This window comes from Hyposmocoma kahamanoa, unplaced genomic scaffold (assembly GCF_003589595.1).
Source record: "Hyposmocoma kahamanoa isolate Upper Pololo Valley unplaced genomic scaffold, ASM358959v1 100021, whole genome shotgun sequence".
NCBI classification, from domain to species: Eukaryota; Metazoa; Arthropoda; class Insecta; order Lepidoptera; family Cosmopterigidae; genus Hyposmocoma; species Hyposmocoma kahamanoa.
The window spans coordinates 4,564,347-4,589,184 of NW_020653200.1; the positions used below are offsets into that span (position 1 = coordinate 4,564,347).

At 35.2% G+C, this 24,838-nt stretch overlaps 1 protein-coding gene across 2 annotated transcripts in view; it reads right to left on the reverse strand.

Annotated features, from left to right (window-relative positions):
- Positions 1 to 24,838, reverse strand: part of LOC113226140 (SCY1-like protein 2) — a 235,480-nt gene that overhangs the window by 51,835 nt on the left and 158,807 nt on the right. For both annotated transcript variants that reach the window (XM_026458680.1, XM_026458672.1), the window contains exon 3: positions 4,745 to 4,969. In XM_026458680.1, the coding sequence (XP_026314465.1) occupies positions 4,745 to 4,969 (225 nt within the window). The remainder of the gene's footprint in view (positions 1 to 4,744; positions 4,970 to 24,838) is intronic.

Here is a 24,838-nt window from a genome sequence, read left to right on the forward strand (position 1 = left end):
GTATCGAGAGTTAAAGCCCACGGACGCGAACAACACTGTCACCCAAATCTGTTCCTGGATTGGTCCTGGCATCTATTAAAAAAATTATATATACGTATATTGCAAAAAATATGTACATTTGTATAATATATGCATAATTTTCATCGTATACTGTTTGTTCGCAAATTGCTCTTAAGTAAAATGATCTTGGAATTCGAGTACGTCTTTTCTTTAACTTGTGTAACGTCTTATAAGCGTTCTTTTTAAATAAACTCCTAGCTGACTTTTGCTAAAATTGTTGTACTTTGTATAATACTGTAGTCTAGGCTTTACTCTATGAGTAGAACTACTGGCTGAGTGAATATAGTTTTGTATTTAGAATGTGTTTAAAAAAATAGGATAGAAAAAGAAGAACATCTTGGCAGATCTAGAAGTAACCTCAAAAAGTAAACATGTAAAAAATACAATAAATATCTAGTTTTGAAGTTAATCCCAGTTTATATTTATAAAGTACCTCTCGCTACGCAACCTGAGCTACCCCCCAAGGTTACAATACTATGTTTAAACTCGAATGAAGGGGTATCTCTAACTAAAAGTAGGTCAGCGATGTTGGTTTCTAATAAAACCGCAAAACGTTTACGTGAAAACGGCAAATGGTAAAACATATATCGACGTAAGTGTGAAACCTGAATCAATTGCTATTGTTATGACATCCCATTTAGAATTTAGAAATTCCACTGCGGAATGACCGCGATGGTGCGCGAAAATCTTATTGCAACAAATGTAGTAAAAACACGATTGCATCAAGACGAATCCGCATTAATAAGTTTGGTGACTCCCTAAAATTGCATTAAAATATATTTATATTTGTCACTACTCAGTGACAAATAAAATTACTGTACTTACAATATTGTGGGAACATACGTGCTTAGTTGTAAAGCTTACAATCACTGAGTTAATACTACTCGTAACGATAACCGCCATGTTGTTTAATAAAATTATATTTTTATATTATATTTGATGATTGAATTTATTAAATGATAATATGAATCAAGGTCGATATAAATAATATACGTGATCGTTTCACAATATAGCCATTAAACCCAAACTTACCAAACACTTACGAAAGAGTATCTATACGGTGTACAATAACAAGTACAGTTCTGTGGAAGCCCAATTCATTTCGCTAATTGAACTTGTTAAAAATAATGACGTTGTAACAACGTCGCTTTGCTTTGAAGACAATTCGAATTCGAACATATATTTATTAATAATACGTACATATAGCGTACATGAATATTATTTTTATTTAAGTATCATGCGACACTTAATACATTTCAGAGCGATTTAAAAACCTTCAACCTCCAATTCTTTTGTTTTCAAAAGTTATTTATTTTTCTTTATTTACCTTTTTTATTTTTTTCAGTCGTACGTAAGTACACGTGTATGTGTCGTAATTCCATATTGTAGATTCTAATTTTAAAGTCTTTATTTTGCCCAAGTGATTTTTTTTTTCGATTATAAAAATCATTCTAAGAAGCTTTATTTATTGTATAACTGCCTCCGTGGCCGAACGTTACCATGCTGCTCTGCCACGCAGAAGTCCCGGGTTCGAATCCTGGACTGGGAAAAATATTTGTATGGCCTACATTTATTTCTCTCGTAAGTTTGGGTGTAATTTGTGGTTGTCTAGTGTGTCCATGGCACTTGCGATACAGGGTTTCCCTAGTGCGGGGAAACCCTCTCGCTAGAAATTTAATCAGAACTGCCCTCGTTGTTTTTTTCCCAAAAGACAGTCTGTCTAGTTTTGAATTCCTCTCAGTTTAGCGAGTCTGTCTTTGAGACCAGTCAATCCGCTGGTCATCTGTGGTGGCTGGACGCTTGTCATCCATGGAGACCGGATGCAACAATAATAAATATATTAAAACCACTGTTCTTAAATATCTAATTTTGAACTGGTTACATTCATAATAGTTCACATACCTATAGAATAGAATAGAATAGAATCGTTTATTTCATGTTATCAATGTCACAATATTACAATTGGAAATACAATGTCAAGGGATAACTATGATCGTCAGTAATAAAATTATAATAATAAAAAACTGCTTGTCGAATAAAATAAAATTAAAATTGTTTCAAAAGAAACTCATCGACACTGTACAATTCAATATCCAATAAAAGGACTTTTAGTCGGGTACAAAACGTTTCATCGTTTCTAACACTTTTCAGGTCTGTGGGTAGATGTTCGTAGAATCGGGGACCTATTACCCGCGGATTTCTAGTTGCAAGTTCGGTACGGTGGGCAACGGATTTTAGTGTTCCCGCGTTTCGTAACGCTCGGCCTCCGCCCGTACGTCGCTCATAAGTAGCCAAGTTTTTACGCGCATAAACTATTATATCACAAATATATTGTGAGTACATGGTCATTATATTGTATTTCTTAAAAAGGTTTCTGCAGGTCTGACCCTTTTTTATGCCTACTATTGTTCTTAGTGCACGTTTTTGAAGAATAAATACCCTAATCGACTCAGTTGAATTACCCCACAGTGTGATGCCATAAGACATCAACGAATGAAAATATGCATAATACGTCTGCCTTAATACCACATTGGAGACAAGAGGACGCAGTTTCCTCAGTGCGTATGCAGCACTTCCAAGTTTTTGACATAGAGTTTGTACATGTGACTTCCAGTTCAAATTTGAGTCTAGCGTTAAACCCAAGAATTTACAGGTGTTACATAATGGAACAATGGAGGTGATAATTGGCTTTGTTATAGAATTTCTTCCTGAGAACAACATAAGGTTTGATTTCGATTCGTTAAGAATAAGTCCATTCGCAGAGAACCACTCACACAGCTGCTCATACGTGCAGGCTAATTTTTCTTCCAACTCGTTGTAGGTTTTAGCACACACTATAACGGTTGTATCGTCCGCAAATAGAGCCACAAGACCCCCTGATATAAAGTATGGCAGATCATTGATGAATGCCAGGAATAGTGTATTACCTAGGGCAGATCCCTGTGGGATGCCAATGGTGACGTCACCAGCCGCTGACCTAGTAGTTGTACCGTTTGTACTGACCTGAACCGTTTGCCGTCTGTTTGATAAAAAAGACTTTAATAGGTTATGGGCGACTCCGTTGACGCCATACACAGCTAACTTTTGAATTAATAAATCATTTTCAATTACATCGAACGCCTTTGTTAGGTCACAAAAAATGCCTGCAGTTTTATACTTATCATCTATACTGGTAATAATAGAATCTACTATATTTTGTGTTGCAACTACTATCTGATAACAAATCGTTCATTTCGAAATGATCCATAATACTTGGTGATATAATAGATTCTATTATTTTTGATATATTCGGAACTATGGTTATCGGTCTGTGGCTTTCAACATGGGTCACGTCCCCCTTCCCCTTAAACACTGGACATACACGAGTACTTTTTAAAATATCAGGATATATACCTTCTCTAAACATTTCATTTATTAAAATAACGAGTATGTCTCCAATCATTGGCCACACCGACATTAATATATTTATAGATATATCGTATATGTCCTGCGTTTTTGACGTATGCCACATACCCCTCACTACCCCCTCCAACGAGTCACGAGTGACAGTTGGAAGGCTGTACTGAGAAACATCGCATTCACCTACACATATAATACACGTACGTACCTACGTACGTACACGTACGTAAACCCAAAACTTTCACAACAACGAAATTAGTTTATTAAGTAAACTAAGTGCCATGTATATTGGGTCGCATCACATCTTCGCCATTAAGAGCGGTACCTCACGAGTGTTGCGTTGTCGCAACGCTATGATTTCAACGCACTGATTTATAAATCCATCGCTTAAAATATAACAAGGAATTAAAAAACTCAAAATGTAAACATCTATTACGTTTGCTCTGAATATAAATAACAAACAGAATGTGAAATTAGATGACATTAAATCGTTATTTCTTAATCTTACGAAATTAAGTAACATAAGTCATTTGTTGCACATTTGGTGACATTATGCTAAGGTTAGAAATAATCACTGAGTAAACTAAGTTTAGACTTAAATTTAATCTGCTCAGCTTCGTTTAGCAACAACTGATATCATTTTACTTCATACCGGCGACCGGTCTAAGGGGTAGGAAGGATCGCGCACTCAACCCAATACGTACGTCTGGTAATTTTACAATTCAGAACCAAGTGCTATGATCCTACCGAATAATTCTATATATAAGCGGCTTGTTAATACAGCGGGACGTGTGATGTTGAAAAAAATGTCAATACCGTTGATCATAGTGTTTTTACCAGTAACCATCAAACTAGCGATGCATCAGCAGTCGATAGATTAAACAAAATAATAAAATTTTAGAGCCCTCTTTTTTTTCCTCACATAGCGCGAATCTCCACAAAATCCCACAAAATCGAGTTGAAATTACCCGCGATTTGGGGAATTCCCCACAAATTAGCAATACTGGTTGCAACTTAATGCCGTTTACTTACGCACCGCAGCATCTGGTAGGATGTATGCATCGCAGGGTCCAGGAGACCCTGTGATGCATACGCGCGACGACGGAACGCGTCGCTTTTACGCACCACGCGGTATGTACGACACAACGTATCGTCACCGCTCAGGTGTCGCAACGCCGCGCCGACGTAACGCGTCGTGTGGCATCGCTCTAACAGATGGTACCATATGAGCCACAGAGCTCTGGAAGGGCACAAACTCTTATTAAATTATGCAGTAGGTACTTACGTGAAAGTTCAATATATTATGCAGGCTGGCAACGACGGCTTCCGAAGCAAAAGCGATAGTGTTATGACCCTCCTCCAATGAATGTATAATTTGCAGCATCTTGGGATGGCGCATTTTTTCCAGTTGTGTGATACAACTTCTAATGCGGTCCAGCATGCTCTCTTTCCGCTTTGGTTTATAGAGCTTGTCAGCTATGCGCTTGTCAAACACGAACACTGAGCACTCCTGTAACAAATATGAATGTCTTAGCGCCCAGTTACACGACGCGAAAGCTTACGCGTGACCGTCGCGTGGCGACCGTCCAGTTACCACACTTTTATGTACATTAATGGCGAATCTGAATTCAGACAGTTAGATTCACGCGGTCGCTACGCGGCGGTAACACGGTCTCCGCGTGGCGAACGCGTGGAGTCCGTCTTGCCTTGAATTCGTGTCAAATAAATGCGCCCTTAGAGTTTTACCCTAAAGTGAATTGACATTGTATTGCTTGTTTTGTTATTTAGTGTTATTGGCCGCAAAATTATAGCCTATTACGAAGACGTCCTTAGTTGTGGTAGGACGAAGTTCTCATGCATCAGTTTTACAAATTTCAAAAGACTCTAATCGACTTATGTTGATTATGTTAATGATTTAATTTAAAGGCAAAGCCAAGTCTTCAATATGAAAAACTACATAATTAGCAAATTGCCAGATCTTGAGTTAAATTGTGTTTGTCGTAGAGTGAGAATGTCATTTTTAAATTATAAGGTAAGTTCGAGTATTTTCTCCAAATCAGACTTCTCCAAAGTAATAAAATCATAAATGGGGATGAAATTTTATGGGCAATCTAACAAGTCCTGTAATGAAGGCGAATAAATAAAAATAGACATTGACGCGCTGTTCGCTGTCATGCAACTGTCATGGCTGTTAGTTGACAGCTAATAGCATTGAATATTTAACCAGAAATAGAGATAAAATAAGGGCCACCCGTCACTGGCAACTCATCAGGCAAATGGGCCTTATATCACCTTTAAGTATAAATTCTCGTTTGCGCTGAAATCACAAATTAGAAAGCTGAAATGTTACAGCGCCACCAATTGACCTGTGTGTCTCCGGACATTCCAAAAATATTTTGCATTTATTGTAACAAAGATAATATCTCTAACAATGAGGGGCAAAACATCTAATTAAAAAACAAACAGATTCACATTTCATCGTTAATTAAATATTAAATATGTAATTTTGCAATTTTCGTCCATTATAGCAAAGCTCACGTTAAACTGCTCGATTAGAAGCGAAACAATTGACGACACCCTTCAATTGTTTCGAATTCGGGCCGGCCAATCAGAACGCAGTTGTCACCGTAAGGATTTGCCAGAATAGTTTTCAAACAAATTAAGGACATTTCGTCTCTATTTCTGATTATATACTCCATGCTCGCTGCTAACAGTTTCGGTTTCAGGTTTTTTAGAGTTACATTGTATAAAAATATTGTTAAGTGGAAAATTTTGTATTCAGTGCGTATTCTTCGATTTGCGTGTCAATGTGTGGCATCGTCAAAGGCAGGCATAAACTATACACGTGTGAAATCAAATTTACTTAATAATGGTTCCGAATTAAGTAACCGATAATAAAAAACAAATGTTGCAATCTTACAAAATCCCACACTTCTAACTTGATTACCCAAGAAATCAGACTCTCATCTCATGAAAAATGTCTTTTCAATCCTGTCATTTTTCAATCCTGACATAAAGACGTTTAGGTGGTTTTTTAAAAGTTCTGAGCACGAAATAATCTCTATGCAAACTAAAAATTAATTCCTTTCTAGGATTTGTTATACGGTTTTTAACTTTTATCTGAACTGATTAATTCAAACGTAGTTTGAATACTTAGCGTGTCAGCAACATTCTCTCAAATAATCATGAAAGAAAATGATCTAGTCATTGACGTCGCGTTCAGTTGGTTGTATCCGGAAGCCAATTATATTATGAAGTGCGCAGGCGTCACATTGGAGGGGAAAATGCGTGCGAATTGAATAGGAGTTAACTTTTTAGTTGTTAGAGAGATATTTTGCTGAAGCACGGTTGTTAACTTCAAGCTCCAGCAGGATTTGGTTTATACGGCAGATTATTTGCACAAGGAAATGATGTTAGTTAGACTAGTTTGACTTTGAAATTTATACTTATTTTAACAAGCTATCTCTCGATAAGAAATGGATCGCTGAACTAAATTTCAAAGTATACTTTTCCTACTGCTTAGACTATTAATGCGAGTAACTTTACCAGTATTTTCCTAATTCATAGGAATGAATATAGAAATAGAAATAGAAATAGAAACCATTTATTGTAACGCCACATTATAAAAAAAAACACAAAAACAAAGACTAATACTTATAACTAAGACAGAAATAACACAAAGAACAGCGTAAAAACATTTCAACAACAAGTTGCATAATACTATACTGACATGTGTGCGGCTGTGGCGTGTACAAAAGGATCCCATTCAGCTAAAGTCACAACCAAGGCTAGGTTGTGACGCTGGTTTTCAATGGGCCCTAGCCGAGTGAGTGAGAGTGACGGACGTAAGCGTCCCGGAACAGATAATAAAATAAAATAAACTACGTAAATACTTATATCTTGAGTGTGTATAGTGTTAGTGCAGTGTGTACTCTTATATCGAATAAATACTTACAGAATCTTTGCAATATATACATACAGGTATAAGTGTGTGTAGTGTGAAAACAAATTAATAAAATATTTAATACATATTTAAAGTACATTACTTCAAATATATTAAACAAGATTATCTATTTTCGTAAAATAAAAGTTCTTTGACTTCAACATTAAACAACTCTTGTTCTTACGCAGTTACTATTTCGAATAATGCTATGTGAATTAACATGTTTAAATGTTTATGATTATTAAGTTAAATAAAAATATACAATTAAAATAACGTATCACTGTTATAAACATCATTCCATTATCATATTTTATTAGAAGTAATTCAATTGACTCTAAAAATAAAAATAAAAGATATAGGAGCGCAAGATCCGCCATATTTGACACTAGTAATAAGATGTTGTGAACTTGTGATCGAGAAGGAAATATTAGCGTAGATGTTTTTATTGTGCTTTGAAGTGTAATTTACCAATTTATTAACAAAACTACGAGTCATAACCTGTTTTGTTCATGAATCTGTTAGCTGCACGGGCGCCGAACGTGTTACGGGAGAAGCGCGGGGAGGGGTCCCTAGCTAACACAATATAAAACAAGACGCGGCCACAAATTAGAAATATATATAGGACGCCACTCGCTCATTTGAAGGCCTAATCTAATTAGGACTAGTGAATTACAATACGCTATAATGTGCAGTTTTATATACCATTATGTAAGTATAACGATTCAATAATTCCGCTTTTGACTTTTACAAATTACTACCAATTGTATAATGATTAATGAATTACTTGTAATATAACATTAATATACACTTTGAACGTTACATAATATTATCGTAAAATACAATGGACTGTTAAATTTAACAGTATACGTAGTGATTTAGCCAAAAAGTCCATGCGGTTTTTGCAATAGCTAACTTAAAAAAAAGCAACTTTTTTCTTTTACAACTGGTGGGTCAATGTTTTGTAACGTTACGTTGTCTGTAGTCATTATAAAATAATATTATAGCGTGCATTTAAGAATAGACGAGACAGGCTACAGTTCATAATTAATGAAAAACATCCTGTGACTCTACAAAGAGTTTACTGGGACAGTTGTCGCTAGCGATCGCGTAAATTACTTTACAATTTTGTATGGCAAATTAAACAGCGCCTTTAGCGGTCACAACAAGAAACAACATTTTGTATACAAACATTTTACGCGGTGGATAGCGATAACTGTCACTGTAATCTGATGGTAGAGGGTACTTAACTGGTAAATCGTAGACGTGTTTTATAAGGTGTTGATAGTGCCAAATGACATACATTTTTATAAAGCTATCAATACCTATTGAAGTAAGATTGGGATAACAGAACAGTAGGAGTAACAGCTCATCCAATGATTAGCCCCATCAGATTTTCACTTATTTCAGTCTATACAAAATTCTTTGAATCGACTCGACTTTCATAATGAAGAGCTATAGAGCTGGATTTATAAGCAAAGACAGGAATTTTTGTGAAAGGGGAATTGTAAGATTATGTACGCGAAAGAAGGCAAAAGATTGTAGATCACCGTGTCTCTCGACATTTCAAAGGCCTTTTAGCTGTAAAGGGTTTGGCATGATAACCAGTTAAATAAGTTTCCAGCTTACATAATTCCAGTTGGTTACACACTACACCACTCTACTCTTCTATATAACTCTCCCAGGTTATTTTTTTGATATTAACGTAGTCTTTACTTTGTCACTTCCCACACTTTTGATTTCACACCTATTATCTTCTCCAAGGCCTCGTAACTCCGACAGTGTGTCCATACAGAGCATTGACTTACAATTATATGGACGTCGGGTCCGCGCTAAAAATTGTCCGAATTTATAGGGCGTTAAAATCGTATACAGAGCGTCATTCACGCTTTATTAGACCCGTCGTCCACTTATTTGTAAGTCAATGATACAGAGTGTTTTTTTTTTAATTGGGACAGTATGGAGAAATCCGAAACCATAGAAGATACAAGGAAACTGTTAAGCCATTAAGCTTTTTTATTTTTAATTTTGGCGTAGCAAAATTTTTTGGTAAAGCGTGGGTTGTCCATAAAATGAATAAAATTGACTTACTTTATTTAACGCTGATGGGCTCAATTTCTTGTAATAATAATTTTATAGTATTGAAAGAAAATAATCGGGCCAGAAGAACTTGGTCAAATTTAATAAAATGTTATTTTATATGAAAAAACCTTTTTAATAAATTTGAGCAACTTCTGCTGTCCCGTTTTTTCTTCCAGTACAATAAGACGATCCTTACATAAAACTAAGTCATTGAGCATAAAAAAAACAGTCAATTTTATTCATTTTGTATGAAAAAAATTCATTAAATATGAATACAATTTTGGTTGTTATGTGGGAAATCAACGCGGTTTAAAATACATCACTTTCACAACGTTCTTACAATCCTTTCCAATTCAACATTTTTTATATTGCTACGCGTAAGTGTATCGAAGTAAGTATGTAGTAGGCATTGCGATTGCTTATTTACAACTATTTAACCCACGATACTAAGAGATGTTTTAAAAGTAAAAGTACATTTGCAGTAACCTTTTCGCCCTACTCAAATAATTTTATTTCTCATTTATATTCTGCTTTGTGCAAATAAAAAACCGAGTTTTCTAAGAGAGGTCCCAAGATAGACCACCATCTCTGACGAAGAACCTTAGAGTGTTTTAGGAGTGAATTCTGCACGCAGCAACCTGTTGCTGGATCAATATCATCATACCGTGAATGATCGCGGTATGATGGTCTGATGATGATTTATCATAATATGGTATGACCTACGTACAATGTATTTTTATTTTTATTATATAAATTATGATAACAATTTTTAGTTTTCCTCAATGTTTACAATACGATTGTCGATGGTCGGAAGCTAATCGCCTTACAATCTTGAATAGGTGTGCTTGAAAGTAAAGAGCTAATTCCAAGAAAGCGTAATACGGTCGTTGTTTTATAAAACGACAAGACAAATAAATAAACATTGGAAAATACTTAATTATATCATATCGATCGTAGAATATTTTTTCAAAAGAAAACAATAATATTTTTTTTAATTGTGACTTTTGTGCTGCTTTTCGATATATCCTTACACATAACAGAGTAGATAGGTATAGTTAACATTCATTATAATAATAATAATATTTTTGTTACGAAATAAGCTACAAAAATGCAGAAAATTAGTATAAAGGTTGATTTAAACAAACTTTTAGTGTTGTTTTAAAGACAAGAAAAATATATGCAATACCGATTTCATGCCGATCACGACACCGCCGCCACCGGGCGAAATACCACCAGAGTCTACCGCCGACAGTCGAAAAACCTTTGTTTTAAAAAAAAGAATTTTAAGGTCGATACAAATCTCTATTACCAACTTTTAACATTTGGGGAATAAAATTTACTTCACATACGTCTGTGCCTAATTTTTCCGCTGTACTCGATCACTCGCTACAGAGAACTTATATTTTACACGGTTGGAACTAATTATTGTAACAGTTTATGTAGGTTACGCCCAGAATAAGGTTCATTTGTATGATTTCTCCTGGGTATACGTAAACCGTAAATAAATTTAAATATAGAATTGTCGCAGGTGTATTGGTAACATAGTCCCTTCATTATATCCTAAGTATAATAAATAGAATTGCACTGTCAAGTAAATTTCGTTTTTAAAAACTAGAACACACAAATAAAAAATGGCTAGGGATTAAAAAGATACAATTCAAAAGTTGAATTACATATGGCTCAGCGTCGTAATTTTTCTGGTTTAATGGCGAGCGGATTCAGAAACTCAAATGCTTTTCAGTGAAAAATATGAAAAGCAAAAAACCGCTACAAGATACTCAGTCCGGAATAAATTTTTAGTGACTGACTGGTAGGATATTGAATAAAATAGGTCACTTTTTTTCGCCATGTTTGCTATTTTTTAATTATGTCAGGTTAGGTCTTTCATTATCTTGACAATTAGGAGCACTTTATTCTAGTCAAACATTGAGACGAAATGCTTAGGATGCGGGTCGAGAAGTCGAATGTTCGCGTAAACATCAGATTTCACTAACTTACATTTGAACATAGCTTATAGTGCAGTGAAAACGATATGGACATGGAACAGCCGGGAACAGCGCATGTAAAATAGAGTACGTATTCGTAATCTCAAGGGTATTGACAATGTTTGTTTGTAGTTTTACCCTGTCAAGGCCACAATGGACGTGTGTAGGTTGCATGTACGTGACTCACCGACTTGATATTATACTTATATAGATGACGTTCACGTTGAATGTCTTAACCAATAAAATATCATTACTGTATAAGATACAAGTAATCTTCAAATTAAGATTTTGCACAAGTGAGTGATATAGATTAATACTATTTTTCATCATATACAAGTATAATGATCGTGTAACGAGAAGGAAAAATCCCGAGAGTTTTCAAGTTAGAGAGTCAAGTTAGTCTGTATGCAATCATACTATTTACGTGTAAGTGTGAAGATGGGAATTACGAACCTCGCACCAAAAGCCCTCAGTCTTCGACTTCGGGCTTCTAATAGTCTCGTTCGTAACTCCTTGTTTACCTTGTTCGTTGTATATGAGCGTTTTTTGTAGAAACTCTGAAATGTGTGTCAAACTCTCAAATTATTTCAATATCATTTAAATATCAAAATTTTAATCTTTCAATATTTAAATAACGCTTAAACCACGGGTATTCACATTTCAAATGAGATACTTTTTATTACAAGTAAAAGTAAATCTGTTAGACGACTCTAACTTTCACTCTACGGCTTTGAGTGTAAGGGATGGTGAAAACGTATAGAGTTGCGTAACCGCTCTCTTTTAATGATTTCCGGAATTTAATAATACGTAGATTTGAAACTATCGCTTCCCTTGTTATTGAAACTTGATGATACGGTCCGGAATTTCGTAATTCGCCGCCTTCAAAATAGACTAATTAAATTTGGGTCCGTTACACCGTTGGTACATGTAAAACGATAGAATTGTTGATAATTAGTATTTATGCACGACTAGGGTGCTAAGGAAAAAATGAGCATGTGTTAACTATTATTTATTTATATGTTGATCGTGTGAACGTACGAATCAATACGTTGTTTATCAAATTTCTTAGTTTTAAACAAAATATGTTTCAATATATCAGAATATTTATGTGTAGACAATAACGTCATTCATGCGGTACTGCGGTACATAGACCTATAAACCAGTAATTAATTGCAAAGTGCAATGTATTGTGATTGTAAAGCATGTAAAGTAAAATTTGTATTCGGGGCTATTATTTATTTCAAAACAATACGTATTTTAACGCTAGAAAAATATGCACATTGCCACTTTATGGTACAAAGCTTCTCAAAAGCTTCTCGTTCACATTCAGATATCGTTATTTTTTTTTTATAAAAGCTTTGCGAGCACTTTAGCTCATGAGAAAGTCAACTAGTTTAAACTCTATTCAACCATATTGTATGTGTGTTCGATACTAACGTTTTAAATTGAAAATAACTTTCCATTTCATGTGACACACGATGGAGTGAAAATATTATGTTATTGAGTAGTATGCTTTGAACTCGATTATTATTCCTTGTCGACTCTGTAGATAGGCTTCGACGACGCTTGAAATTGGATTGTGATTTCTGAATCTATCACCGTTCCGTTACGTTGGCATTGAAGTGAAAATGGTGTGGGGTACTTTAATTTTCTATCATAACTTTTATAAAGTAACAGTCACGTGAACCCTTTTCGGGTTTCGTGGTTTAGTTAACTGGGAAATCGTATGGTGTTGTCATGGCACTATGTCTGTCAGATCGTCCGTCTGCTTGTATGCCACAGTCGAATATCGTCAATGAATATTAAAAAAATATTATTTTTCGAGTTCTTAGGTTTTTATGGTAGATTTCGAGGAGGAGACGATTATCATAAGGTACGTCGATGATACTTTAAGATAGCATACCTTCTTTCTTGGACCACCTTAATTATTTTAATAATAAAATCCAATTTACCATGGAACAAGATAATTGTGGTACTCTAGCTTTCTTAGATGTTTTAATCAAAATAAATCCTAATAACACCTTAGGCCATACTGTACTTCTAAAGAAATCCATACAGATTGGTACCGCAATGGCAATTCCCATCACCATCCTAGCCAATTAGCTACGGTGGGCAAATCTTTGTTTCAGAGAGCACATGGTGTCGGCGACAGTAATCATCTGGCAACTTAACTTCAGCACTTCTTCAGGAACTTCAGCATATAAACTCCAATATGCGAATAAGTTGAAGATTCCACGCCAATGCCACACACGCCGTGTGAAATCACCAACAGTCAAGGGAAGATCTGCCATTTTACCTTACGTGAGAGGTGTTACAGACAAGATCGGAAGAGTCCTCAGGCATGCGTCTATCAAAACCTATTTTAAACCTCTGACGAAGATTTCTTAGTTCCTGAGGCCCGTGGAATGTAACATCCCCTTACGGAATGCAGGAGTTTACAAGCTTGACTGCGAGTGCGATCTCTCTTATATTGGACAAACGTAGCGAAGTATTTGTACCCGCGTCAAAGAGCATAATATAGCTGATGTCAAACATCGTCGCGTAAACAAGTCTGAAGTCTGTGAGCAACCTACACATTCAATCAAATTCCTCGACGTTCCACAAGAATTCCGTTATCTACCCAGGGTGCTGCGAGAGGCAATTTAATTTAAAAAAAAAGCATCCTAATTTCAACAGGGAAGATCGTTTCTCGGTACTACCACCACTTTGGGATCCAGTAAATCCTTTGATAAAAAATCCCAAACAGACATAAACTCTAATTAACGTGTTATAAATTATTCTAATTTCCATCATTAATCAATAATAATAAATTTAATAAAAAATTGATATTGTTAAAAGAAAATAATTGTAAAACATTAGTAACGTAAATTGGTATGTTCCTTGTAAAAAAAAAAAGTATTTAATTAATAACTTTTGTAACTATAGTGAAAAATAAGGTGGTTTGCATTAATATTAGACATAACTAGTTGATGACTGTATACATACTGTATATTATTATTTCTAGAGAAAAACAAAAAGGTTGAGCATCGAACTTCAATATATATAATAGACAATAACAGAAACAAAGACAAAATAATAAAAATAGTTAAAAAAGAAAGGTGCTGTCGCGCACACGTTGGTTTGTTTGAAAAAACAAATATACGCAACTTAAATCCGAAAAATAGTTTCATTTCCTATATAATTTTTTTCCTTAGTATTATATTGAAAGGGGAACATATTTTTTTTCGTATTCCCTATTCGGTGTGATGTTGTTAAATAGGTTTTTGATAATGGTACGAAATATGTCATGTGATAATAAAGTCGAAATACACTCCCGGACACAACTTTCGAGGCACCTTGAATTTTTATTTTGAAAGACCTAGAATATTAAAATATTGTTTTATTAAAGAAAAAGATTTTAGGCAGTTTTAATGCTGGCAGGTTTCCCCGTTATTATAGTGTGTTGTTGTTCCATTTTTGAATTTACAAATTTGAAAAACGGAGAAAAGTTGTGATTTGTCATTGTTTTTAAAGAAATAAGGGAGCGTAAGGTGCAAGTCAAAATGAAATAGTTTCAATATTTTTTTATTTAACAATAAAGGAGTACTACATTGTTTTCTCGACAAGAAAATAATAATAAGATCGATTTATCTTCACGACGAGCTTTCGAAATCGTCAACTGACTTCAGTACAGATCCAAGAACAGCTTCGATACTTTCATGGAGTGGCTGTTTGCGCTAGAACTGTGAGAAGGAGACTTAAGGAATGTGGTCTAACTCTACATAAGCCAGCGAACGGGTCCAAATTGACACGAGCTCGTCGAATGGCACGACTCCAATTTGCACGAGAACATTTGCATTGGACTCCACGACAGCGGAGCCAGGTACTCTTCACTGATGAAACTAAGGTTTTGGTTTATGGTAATGATGGAAGAAACAAGGTCTACCGAAGACAAGGAGAGCGTTTTGTGCAGTGTTGCTGTGAAGAGAAAGTGAGCTGTGTGTGTGGGGGTTCATGGACAGTCTGGGGAGGAATGTCCACCGAAGGCAAAATTGCGCTTGAGGTTGTGACGAGGCCGCGGCTGTCACTATTAAATGCCGACAGATATATTCGCCAGTGCCTCGAAATTCATGTAATGCCATATGCTGGCTTTGTAGGCCGAGATTTAATTCTCATGCATGACAACGCAAGAGCGCATACTGCAAGAGTAGTCATGGAATACCTTCATGACGTCGGTATTACTACCATGCAATGGCCAGCACGAAACCTGGATATGAACCCAATAGAACATTTATGGGACGAGCTAAAGAGGCGTGTTCGAGCTCACCACCCAGACCCGCAAACCTTACCGGAGTTGAAAGTTGCCATTGAGGAAGAATGGGAGAACATTCCACAGCACTTCATATTGACGTTAATTAATTTTATGCCAAATCGCATGACGGCCGTTGTCAACGCTCTTGGAGGCAATACTGAATAGACAATTTTTTTCGATAAGCCACTGTTTTTTTTTAAATTTCTTTACTAGAACTTCATTTGACAACGGTGAATTCAAGACTTGTGACACTTAAACTCGTTTTTCCCTGGTTTCATAAAATCATCAATTTTCAGCACGGACATATGGAAATGACGTTTAGTAAACCAGCTTCAAAATTGCATTAATAATTTTTGATCAATCAAATATATTTTTTAAGCTTAGGGCATTTAATACTAAAAATGCAAGATGGCTCGAAATATGTGTCCGGGAGTGTATTAACTGTCATAGTTGTTTTAAACGCGCCTCACGCCTTGCAGTAAATAATAAAAAAAACGGAGTTTACCTCTTTTTAATATTTGCATTGAACATTTTAAAACACTCTGTAGCCTTAGAATAATTATTCCAAGTCTGTAGCATACTCTGAGCGAATATTTTTGAAATTTCATTTTTAAGATCTTACAATCTTCTGCGAGATCTATAAAAATGCTATTACGAAATTACATTAACGTAGATAGCTCTTAAAGTATACAATATAAGGTTCAAACAGAATGTCACTAAGCCGATTTGGTTCAAACAGAATGTCACTAAGTCTACTAACACGAAACAGCTACGGAACACTAGGCCGCTTTTATACGAAAAAGCTACAGAGAAAATTCAATTCCCGATAATCTCCGGGATTTATACTATCATCAATTTTGTTTTAATAATAATACCACCATTTGATTGTATTTTTTCATGTATGTAGTTTATAAAAAAAACAGTACAGAAAAGACTGTTCTGCCTTTCCCATAAAACTTGCAGTAAAAGATCCAAAGTCATAAAAGATGAACATTCACTCGTACGTTTAAGCCATTTGGTCAAAAGCGTGGAAAGAGAAGGTTCATAAAGCTGCGTTTAATATTTCAAAAGTCTGTGCGGAATTAAATTAAATCGTACCCAAGAGAATCCATAATGCAGCGGAGAAGCATGAAGTGTGAAAGCGTGAAGCTTTATATTTTAACCTAAACTCCCCTTTGCATTGTCGTAGGAAATCCTAAAAAAATGTGTTTTAACATGGGCTTAGGTATGACACTCTTTATAGTCACTTCAGATCTATCTATTGGCTTTATTCTCTGTGGAAATTTTGTTTCATTTTTATTATTAGTCTGCATAGGTCCAATTTTTATTGTGTAATTTGATTAATAGTCTGTATCTTGTTTGTATCTGTAAATTCAGTTGTTTCATTTTTATAAACAGTAGTTTAAAAAAATAAATATTTAATAGTCTGCTTGCAAAGCGGCACGTTCCCTGTCACTGACGGTAACTTTTGCATTTCCTATCAAATTTATCCAATTACTTTGCTCAACGGGTAACCTGAAACTTATCTATCGTAAAAAGTTTTTAATCGCAAATAACAAATTTTTGTTACCACAACACTACCGTTACAATATTTCATGAGGTATCAAAATTTACGTTAATAATGGATATCTGAAACTTTGTTACACTTTTTAAAATAACACGACTTTTTCAATGAAGACCTGGTTTATAGGATAAATCGATTCGGTGCGGTCTTGAATACACCGAGGAAAATTAAACTTCCGAATACATTTGAAAAATAGGTTTCATACTTAAAAATGCAAGGCATTTAGGCTGTTAAAATATGAGATTTTAATCAAGTTGTTTCTGAACATAAATGATTAAATAATAGTTTTTTTTATTAAACTTTTTTAAATTTTTATTTTTATTAGGGGCACATTATTATATATATATAATAGTTCGAGACACATTCCCATAATGAAAACCCTACTGCAATATCGTGTTGTATAAAGCTAGATAGCGATAGAGGCAGCTATCTTGCATTTCACTGTTTGCTCAATATGGAATTTAAATGATATTATTATCCATTGCCCGGACGTAGGACCACATAGCCGGTTCATAAATTTTGCATTGAGTTTATATCTATGGCTTTATAATATATACATATATATCTTTATATAATACCAAGTGACGGGGCTAACAAGTCATGCGCTTGGTGGTGAGTGATACGCCTATCACTCAGAGCTTTAAATCGCAAATATCTTAGGGGCACTGCCACTTCGCCCCTCACCCTGAGACATAAGTTAACAAGTCCCATGTGCCTGTAATTTTACTAGCACCCTTACCCTTCAAAATCGGAACGCGGTAATGCTCACATTATTGCTTGGCGGCAGAAATAGGTAAGCTCTACTGTTACATAGGCCGGGTACTCATTAGCGAACTGTAATTGCAACGTGATTGACACAGTAACGAGGTTCTAATGTGTACGCTTGAATCAGACGACTCACTGCGAACCGCACGCGTTCCGCTTGCGGCAATCTCGCGAACCACGTACGCACTATGATATTTGGTCACATAACATGCATCGGCATTGATTATATAACCAGATGTAATGAGACGAAATAAGGGCCATTCATCCCTGGCAACTCATCAGGCAAATGGGCCTTATATTACTTTTTAATAATAACTCTCGTTTGCGCTGAAATCATAAATTAGAAAACTGAAACAGTACTGCGCCAATAACTGATCTATACGTACGTCTCCGTATATTCCAAAAATATTCTGTGTTTATTGAAATAAAGATAATACCATTACCACAACACCCAGATCCGAGACGATATAGAAAAGTAAGTTTTCTTCATTGACTCGGCATCGACCGGGACCTGAGAGATGGCGATACCATGAAAACCGGTGTGTAAGCCACTTGACAAAGGAGGTCATCATAATAATTGTTCTATAATGTGTTTTTCAAACAACCACTCCAATTACCTGGACTCAAACTAAGGAATTTCTTGTACTGTGAGTACCAGAGCAACGGAATTCACTCCGGGGCATTACCCGGAACGTCTAAGCATGAAACAATTTAGAAAAGTAAATTTCCCAAATGGTCCTACCGGAAATCGAACCGGGACTTCCTCATCCAGCGCCCACATAACAAACCTTTAGGCCACCGAGGTCGTCAAATGTACCTATATCATGATGTCAAAATAATGAAAAAATTAAAAAAAATGAGTAGGAATAGAATGAAAAAATAATATTTGTATAACAACGGACTGGGCTGTATGATCCTAATATTATTGCCCTCAAAGAAAAAAATCCTGTATTTGTACTATATCTCCTTTTCCTTTTACATCACAATCTAATTTCATGTGAAAACCATCTTGTGTTTGCTTTAGCTAATTTGTTGACTGCTATTACAGGAAAACACAGTTTGTATAAATGTTTAAATATGTCGCATCATGGCTAAGGAGCGTTCATATCTATGGGAGCATTTATGGAGATTAATCATATTTATGAGATTGTTTGATGATTTTCTAAGTAGTAGAAACAAATTTTTCGTCTTTCGGGACAGGCAAACATTTGATTGGCTATACTGTCAGATCTTTAGATTTAAATTTTTCTTCAGTAATTAAATTTTCAAATGCTTTTTCGCGGGAAATAGTAATGTCTTTACTAGTATTTATGTGGTCTGTGGCCTTTACGGAGGCCTTTTCGAAACTCTCAATTTTCTTTGTATACAAACGTTACGTCAGTTTGACAGCTCAAATTTGGTGAGACCGCAAGGAGAATGGCGCTGCTGTCGTTTGGACGTGTTCAAAATAACACATATTAAAGAAAGGGACGGAGAATGCTTTATAAATGAGTGCTCATCGACAAGATGGGCCTTTTGATGTTAACTACTTGGAAAGTAAACAACCGTGTGGTTCTCGTCTCGTTGCGAATTCGGCACGTGACATTTTAATACCCGTTTTAGTGTAATTTGTCTTTTGTACTTTCGAATTATTAAAGTGAATAAACGAGTTAATTACAATTCTCGAATGTTATTTTAATCGTCAACTGAACGAAGTGATAAATGGGAGGTGTATCCTGAACACATCCCTTTGGGATTCTCCAACAAATATATTGGAGAACCTCTAATTGTCGATATGATTTGAACCTGCGCTTTTACTAACCAATTTACCGATTTTTAATGCGGTGTTTAGTGATTTGGAAAAAGGTCACTGATTTTTTTTGATACAAGTTTAATTTTAATTTAATTTCACATAAAAATAATGGAATATCAATTGAATAAAAATTTTAATATATGTATATATGTAATATGTTCAGACTATGTAAAATATGCATATTACTTATGAAAATCCCTGACATCGAATGTCGCTACATAGAGAACTCACAGTTACAGTAACACCATTGATAATGAAATAAATAAATAGTCGAAAACGCAACAGGTTTCTCACCTACAGCCCCAATTTCTGAACATTTGATAGGTGTTCTTTCATCTTTTTCTTGAAAAGTTTTTTTGAGATGGTATTATGTACAGAAGGTGGTATGTTGTTCCAACATCTAGTGGCTAAATACCTAAAACTTCCTCAAAAGGCAGCGGAACCATATTGTGGCGTCACAAGGACAAATATCCGTGTTGAACTTGCCTTAAATCGAGAATTTACATCAGAAGCCCAAGTGAGTTTCTCATACAGATAATCAATCATGTGAAATCGAACAACATCAAACAGAAGCCCAGCTAGATGCAAATTCAGGCGACCATCGATTTTTAGGATATTAGAAAACATCATATATGTTGCTCTGATCCCAAAACTCTTGTGTTATGGAAATCGGAAACAACGAAGGTACCACGGACACTCAGACCCGAGACAATATAAAACAGTTAGTTTTTCTACATTAACCCGACCGGGTATCAAACCTGAGACCTCAGAGATAGCGACATCATGAAAACCGGTGTGCAAGTTACTCAACCACTGAGGTCGTCATAAAAAAGTTTCAATAGTGTTTACCTGAGGATTAACGTTTTCATTTTACATTTAGTTAAGACTAATATTAGAAAGTTGTAGCTAATTTGCAAAAATGGAGTAAGAAATCTCTTAAATCAAGCTTAATTACGAGATACTTAGACGGTTTGAACCCAATGAGAACAGAGTTTTTGGGCAAAAATAATCAATTTACAAAAAGCCTTGGTATTGCCGACTCATCGGGAATCCAGATTAATATCCTTTCCGCATCTTTGACTTCCTTACTTTGTTTAAAAAGAACACAGCTTCCTTCAATCCAATGAAAGCTATTGAAGATTTTTCATTAAATAACTTCAAAGAGATAATATCGTAAATTGAACGAACGTGTAGTCGTTTATAACGATTGTTGGAATATTTGTGTTTTAATTAATACATTTCAAAATGATAATTGAATTATGTAGCACAATATAGGGATCGCTACTAGAATAATTTGAAAATTACCTCGGTAATCGGCGTACATACGTGAATAAAGCAGTTGAATGAGAGAAGTTTAATTGAGGTGGGCGATACGCAGGGTTTAATACACGGAAGATGTAAACAATGGAAGAGCCTTAAGCCTCGATTACTGCACAACCACTGGCGCCAAAACTCATACTATCATTTATAAGTTTATTGATTGTCACGATGTTTGACCAGCATGATATTCAATTCTTTTTGAGAAATTATTCCAATAGCTCGTAATAATTATTGATTAGGTAATACAAAGATCGAACACTAAGAAAAAATTCCTTCGATCCGGCTGGATTCGAACCGACGTCTTCCAGTAAACCGTGTCAGACGCTATGTCAACTAAGACACGGAGCGAACTAGCGGACCTTAAGAATTTTTCTATATGCTTGTAGCAGATCTTTGCTTTTCGTTTTTAACGACTTTTTTAAGATATTTCATTCAATGTTTTGCCATCTAGCGGTAATATCTGAAAGACGTCGAATAATTATCGACTTTTAACGTTCACCAAAAAACGTCGACCTTATTGCAGCGGTACCTATAAGGTTTACTTTCGTGTCTTATAACAAAAAATCTATTAAGATAAACTGAAAATGTAAAATTTATTAAAATTACATAAAATAAGACTTAACGATGATATGAAACACCATCATGGATATTATAATTTTTGCACTCCCGAGTAGCAAAACAAGGTGTTTTTCCACGATTGTCGAGGTTGTGCGTAACATAATTGACAAAGCGAAAATGACGAACGGAGCTTGAGCTCCGTCCGCCATTTTCGCTCCGAGCTGAGTCCCGTGTACTTGAGTACGCGGGACTCCGCGTATTGTTGGCATACGTGCCGTTCTACTGTATTTATTGTTCTGTGGTTTAATATTACGACTAAATATACTATGTCAATGATACATGCAACATCTTTGCCGATGGGTCGGTACGGTACATCAATTTGCATATTGTCGGTTAAATTTGAAAATCTCGTAACTCCGTTTTTGAACGATATCCCATTTTTACTCTTCAAGCGCAATCAAAGTTTAAAATGTAATTCTAGACCGTTTTTTAGTTTAGACCATAGACAATATAACATTTTAAAATAAAAAAGTTATTTATTCGTTTAGTGATAAAAAACGAAAGAGCCTCAGCCTGCGACGCGTGGTCGATTTCAGGTTACGGGGTGTGCTTATGCTCTTCGGTGGCACAGTGATTATTACTATGGGCGCTTGTTGAGGAGGTTCCAGATTAGATCCCTGATTTGAGCCAATTTATGAAAAAAACGTTTATAAGTTGGTTTAGTAGAAATTCCCTAGTTTAAGACCAGAAATATGGAGTGATTGTCTGGCACTTTTTCCGTAAATACTTCTTTTTTTGGCATAGCTTCCAAGAAAAAAGAATCTAACAGAGAGACGGTCGAGATACAACAACGCTATAAGTATCTTATTTCCACTACATCGGAAAGTATGCCTTACATTTTGAACAATTGTGAGATCTTGTACACGTAATAGAAGCTCCGTATACTACCTACGTGCAGACGCTTCGGGCTTCGCCCTCCGCTAGACCTCGGCGTACGGCCTCAGCACTTGTGACTTTACAAAAATGACATGGCTCTTAATGGCGGCCATATAGACAAATGGCAAAAAGTAAATTTTGACTGCAAATTATTATTAAACACCCATAGAGAACCCCACATGCCGATTTTCAGTAGAATTAGAGCAAATTTTTATCAACCGCTAAAAAGTTTGTAAGGCAGAGCCATATTGAAAAATTACTAAAAGAAAATAGTAACCGCAAATTACTATTAAACAGCCATAGAGATCCCCACATGCTGATTTTCAATCGAATTACAGCAAATCTTCATCTGCCGCCAAAAAACACTTCTATGGCAGTCATATTGAAAAATGGCGAAAAACAAATTTTGAGCACAAATTATTATTTCTAGTGACCTTGACATGCCAATTTTCAGTCGAATCAGAGCAAATCTGTTTCGGCAGCTACATTTAACGAAAAAAACTTATAACGCAGCCATATAAAAAAAAGGCGAAAAGAAATTTTTGACCCCAAATTATGATTAAGGACTCCTAAAGAACCTCACATGCCAACTTTCAGCCGGATCGAAGCAAGTTTTTCTTCGGCCGCCATTTTGAAATCGCCATCTTGAATTTTTTTAACCCAGGCAGTGGCAGTTGACCAGTGTTACCCTCTATGACATTCCTTCAAGCACCTCCTACCTATCTCTATTAGTTTCCGTGATAGGGGCTTTGAAATTTGTATAGTGGCCATCTTGTTTATGTGAATTTCGAACATTTTTTACTTCCCGCGTAAATTGACCAGGGTGTACTTCCTAAAAATGCACAAATATTCCTCTCATATTTGATTTTTTGCTTTGGAGCCTATTCGCGTACAACGGTATCATTTTTTTCCCACCATATCGGGAAGTATGCGTTCTATTTCTATCAGTGAGTAAGAACTTGTAGCTTTATATATATATATAATAATAAACTACAAAATGAGATGCTCCGAATAATGTGCATTCTCTCACTAGCTCCATAATACACTTTGGTTTGAATAGTTATGGGTGCAACTGCCTGACGGACAGGTATAATTTACAAGTACAAATTACACTTGAGTAAAATAATCGTACGTATATTTACAAAGGGCATATTTGTGTAAAGTTAAAATGCTATTCGTATGCCAGGAATATCTATCAGAGTAAGCGTTATTCAATACATAGTGACGGGATTTAATAGTGCCTATGACTTAAAAATGATTGTATCCAATTATTATAAAAAAATACTTGCTTGCTTGCTTGAAATTTTATTTAGTAATTTTTCATACCTTTCTTATTAAGCAAAATACAATACTACAAATAGTTTAAGTACCGACAATTAGTGGCTCATCGCTAGGTTTTCTCTCATTCTTTCTCAAAACTTTTAATCTTGGATAAAAAATATGGAGATATTTATAAAACGATGAGGCTACGCAGAAACTTTCAATATGTACCTCAATCAAAAATGTAGTTTTATTCAACCTATACAGTAACAATATCTACCCGTATCCTCCTAAGACCCCATGTACTTCAAAATATACATATTACAGGAAGTAATTCAGACCCAGACAATATTATGTCTATGATCACGAGAACGCGCAGTGTAGGTACATTATAATGAAAATATAGGATTCTAATTTAGCGCTACATATTCTAAATGACAACAGTACAACAAAATACTTAGTACACCCTAATGTACCTTGGGCGTTTATCGTTTTTCCCATTGTAGTTTGCTGGGTCTTAGGGGTATGTATATATATATATATATATACATACATACATATATATATATATATATATATATATATATATATATATATATATATATCTATATCGCTGTCGATAGTTTTAATTACAATTAACTTAATTATACCCAAGGGCCAAAATAAAGCTTTAGAAGAAAAGTAAAGTGGAACTTGTGGTGACGCGAGCACGTAGTTGGAGAGCAAATTTCTGTTGACGATTGTATGCTCTGTTCATGTTGTTTTAATTTCTATCAAGTGGAGCAGGTATAATATAATACGTGGGGCGCACTATAAGATTCCGAAATGAATAAGAAAAAAATACTATAAATGGTCAGAAATGAATTCATTGTTTCTCAAAATATTC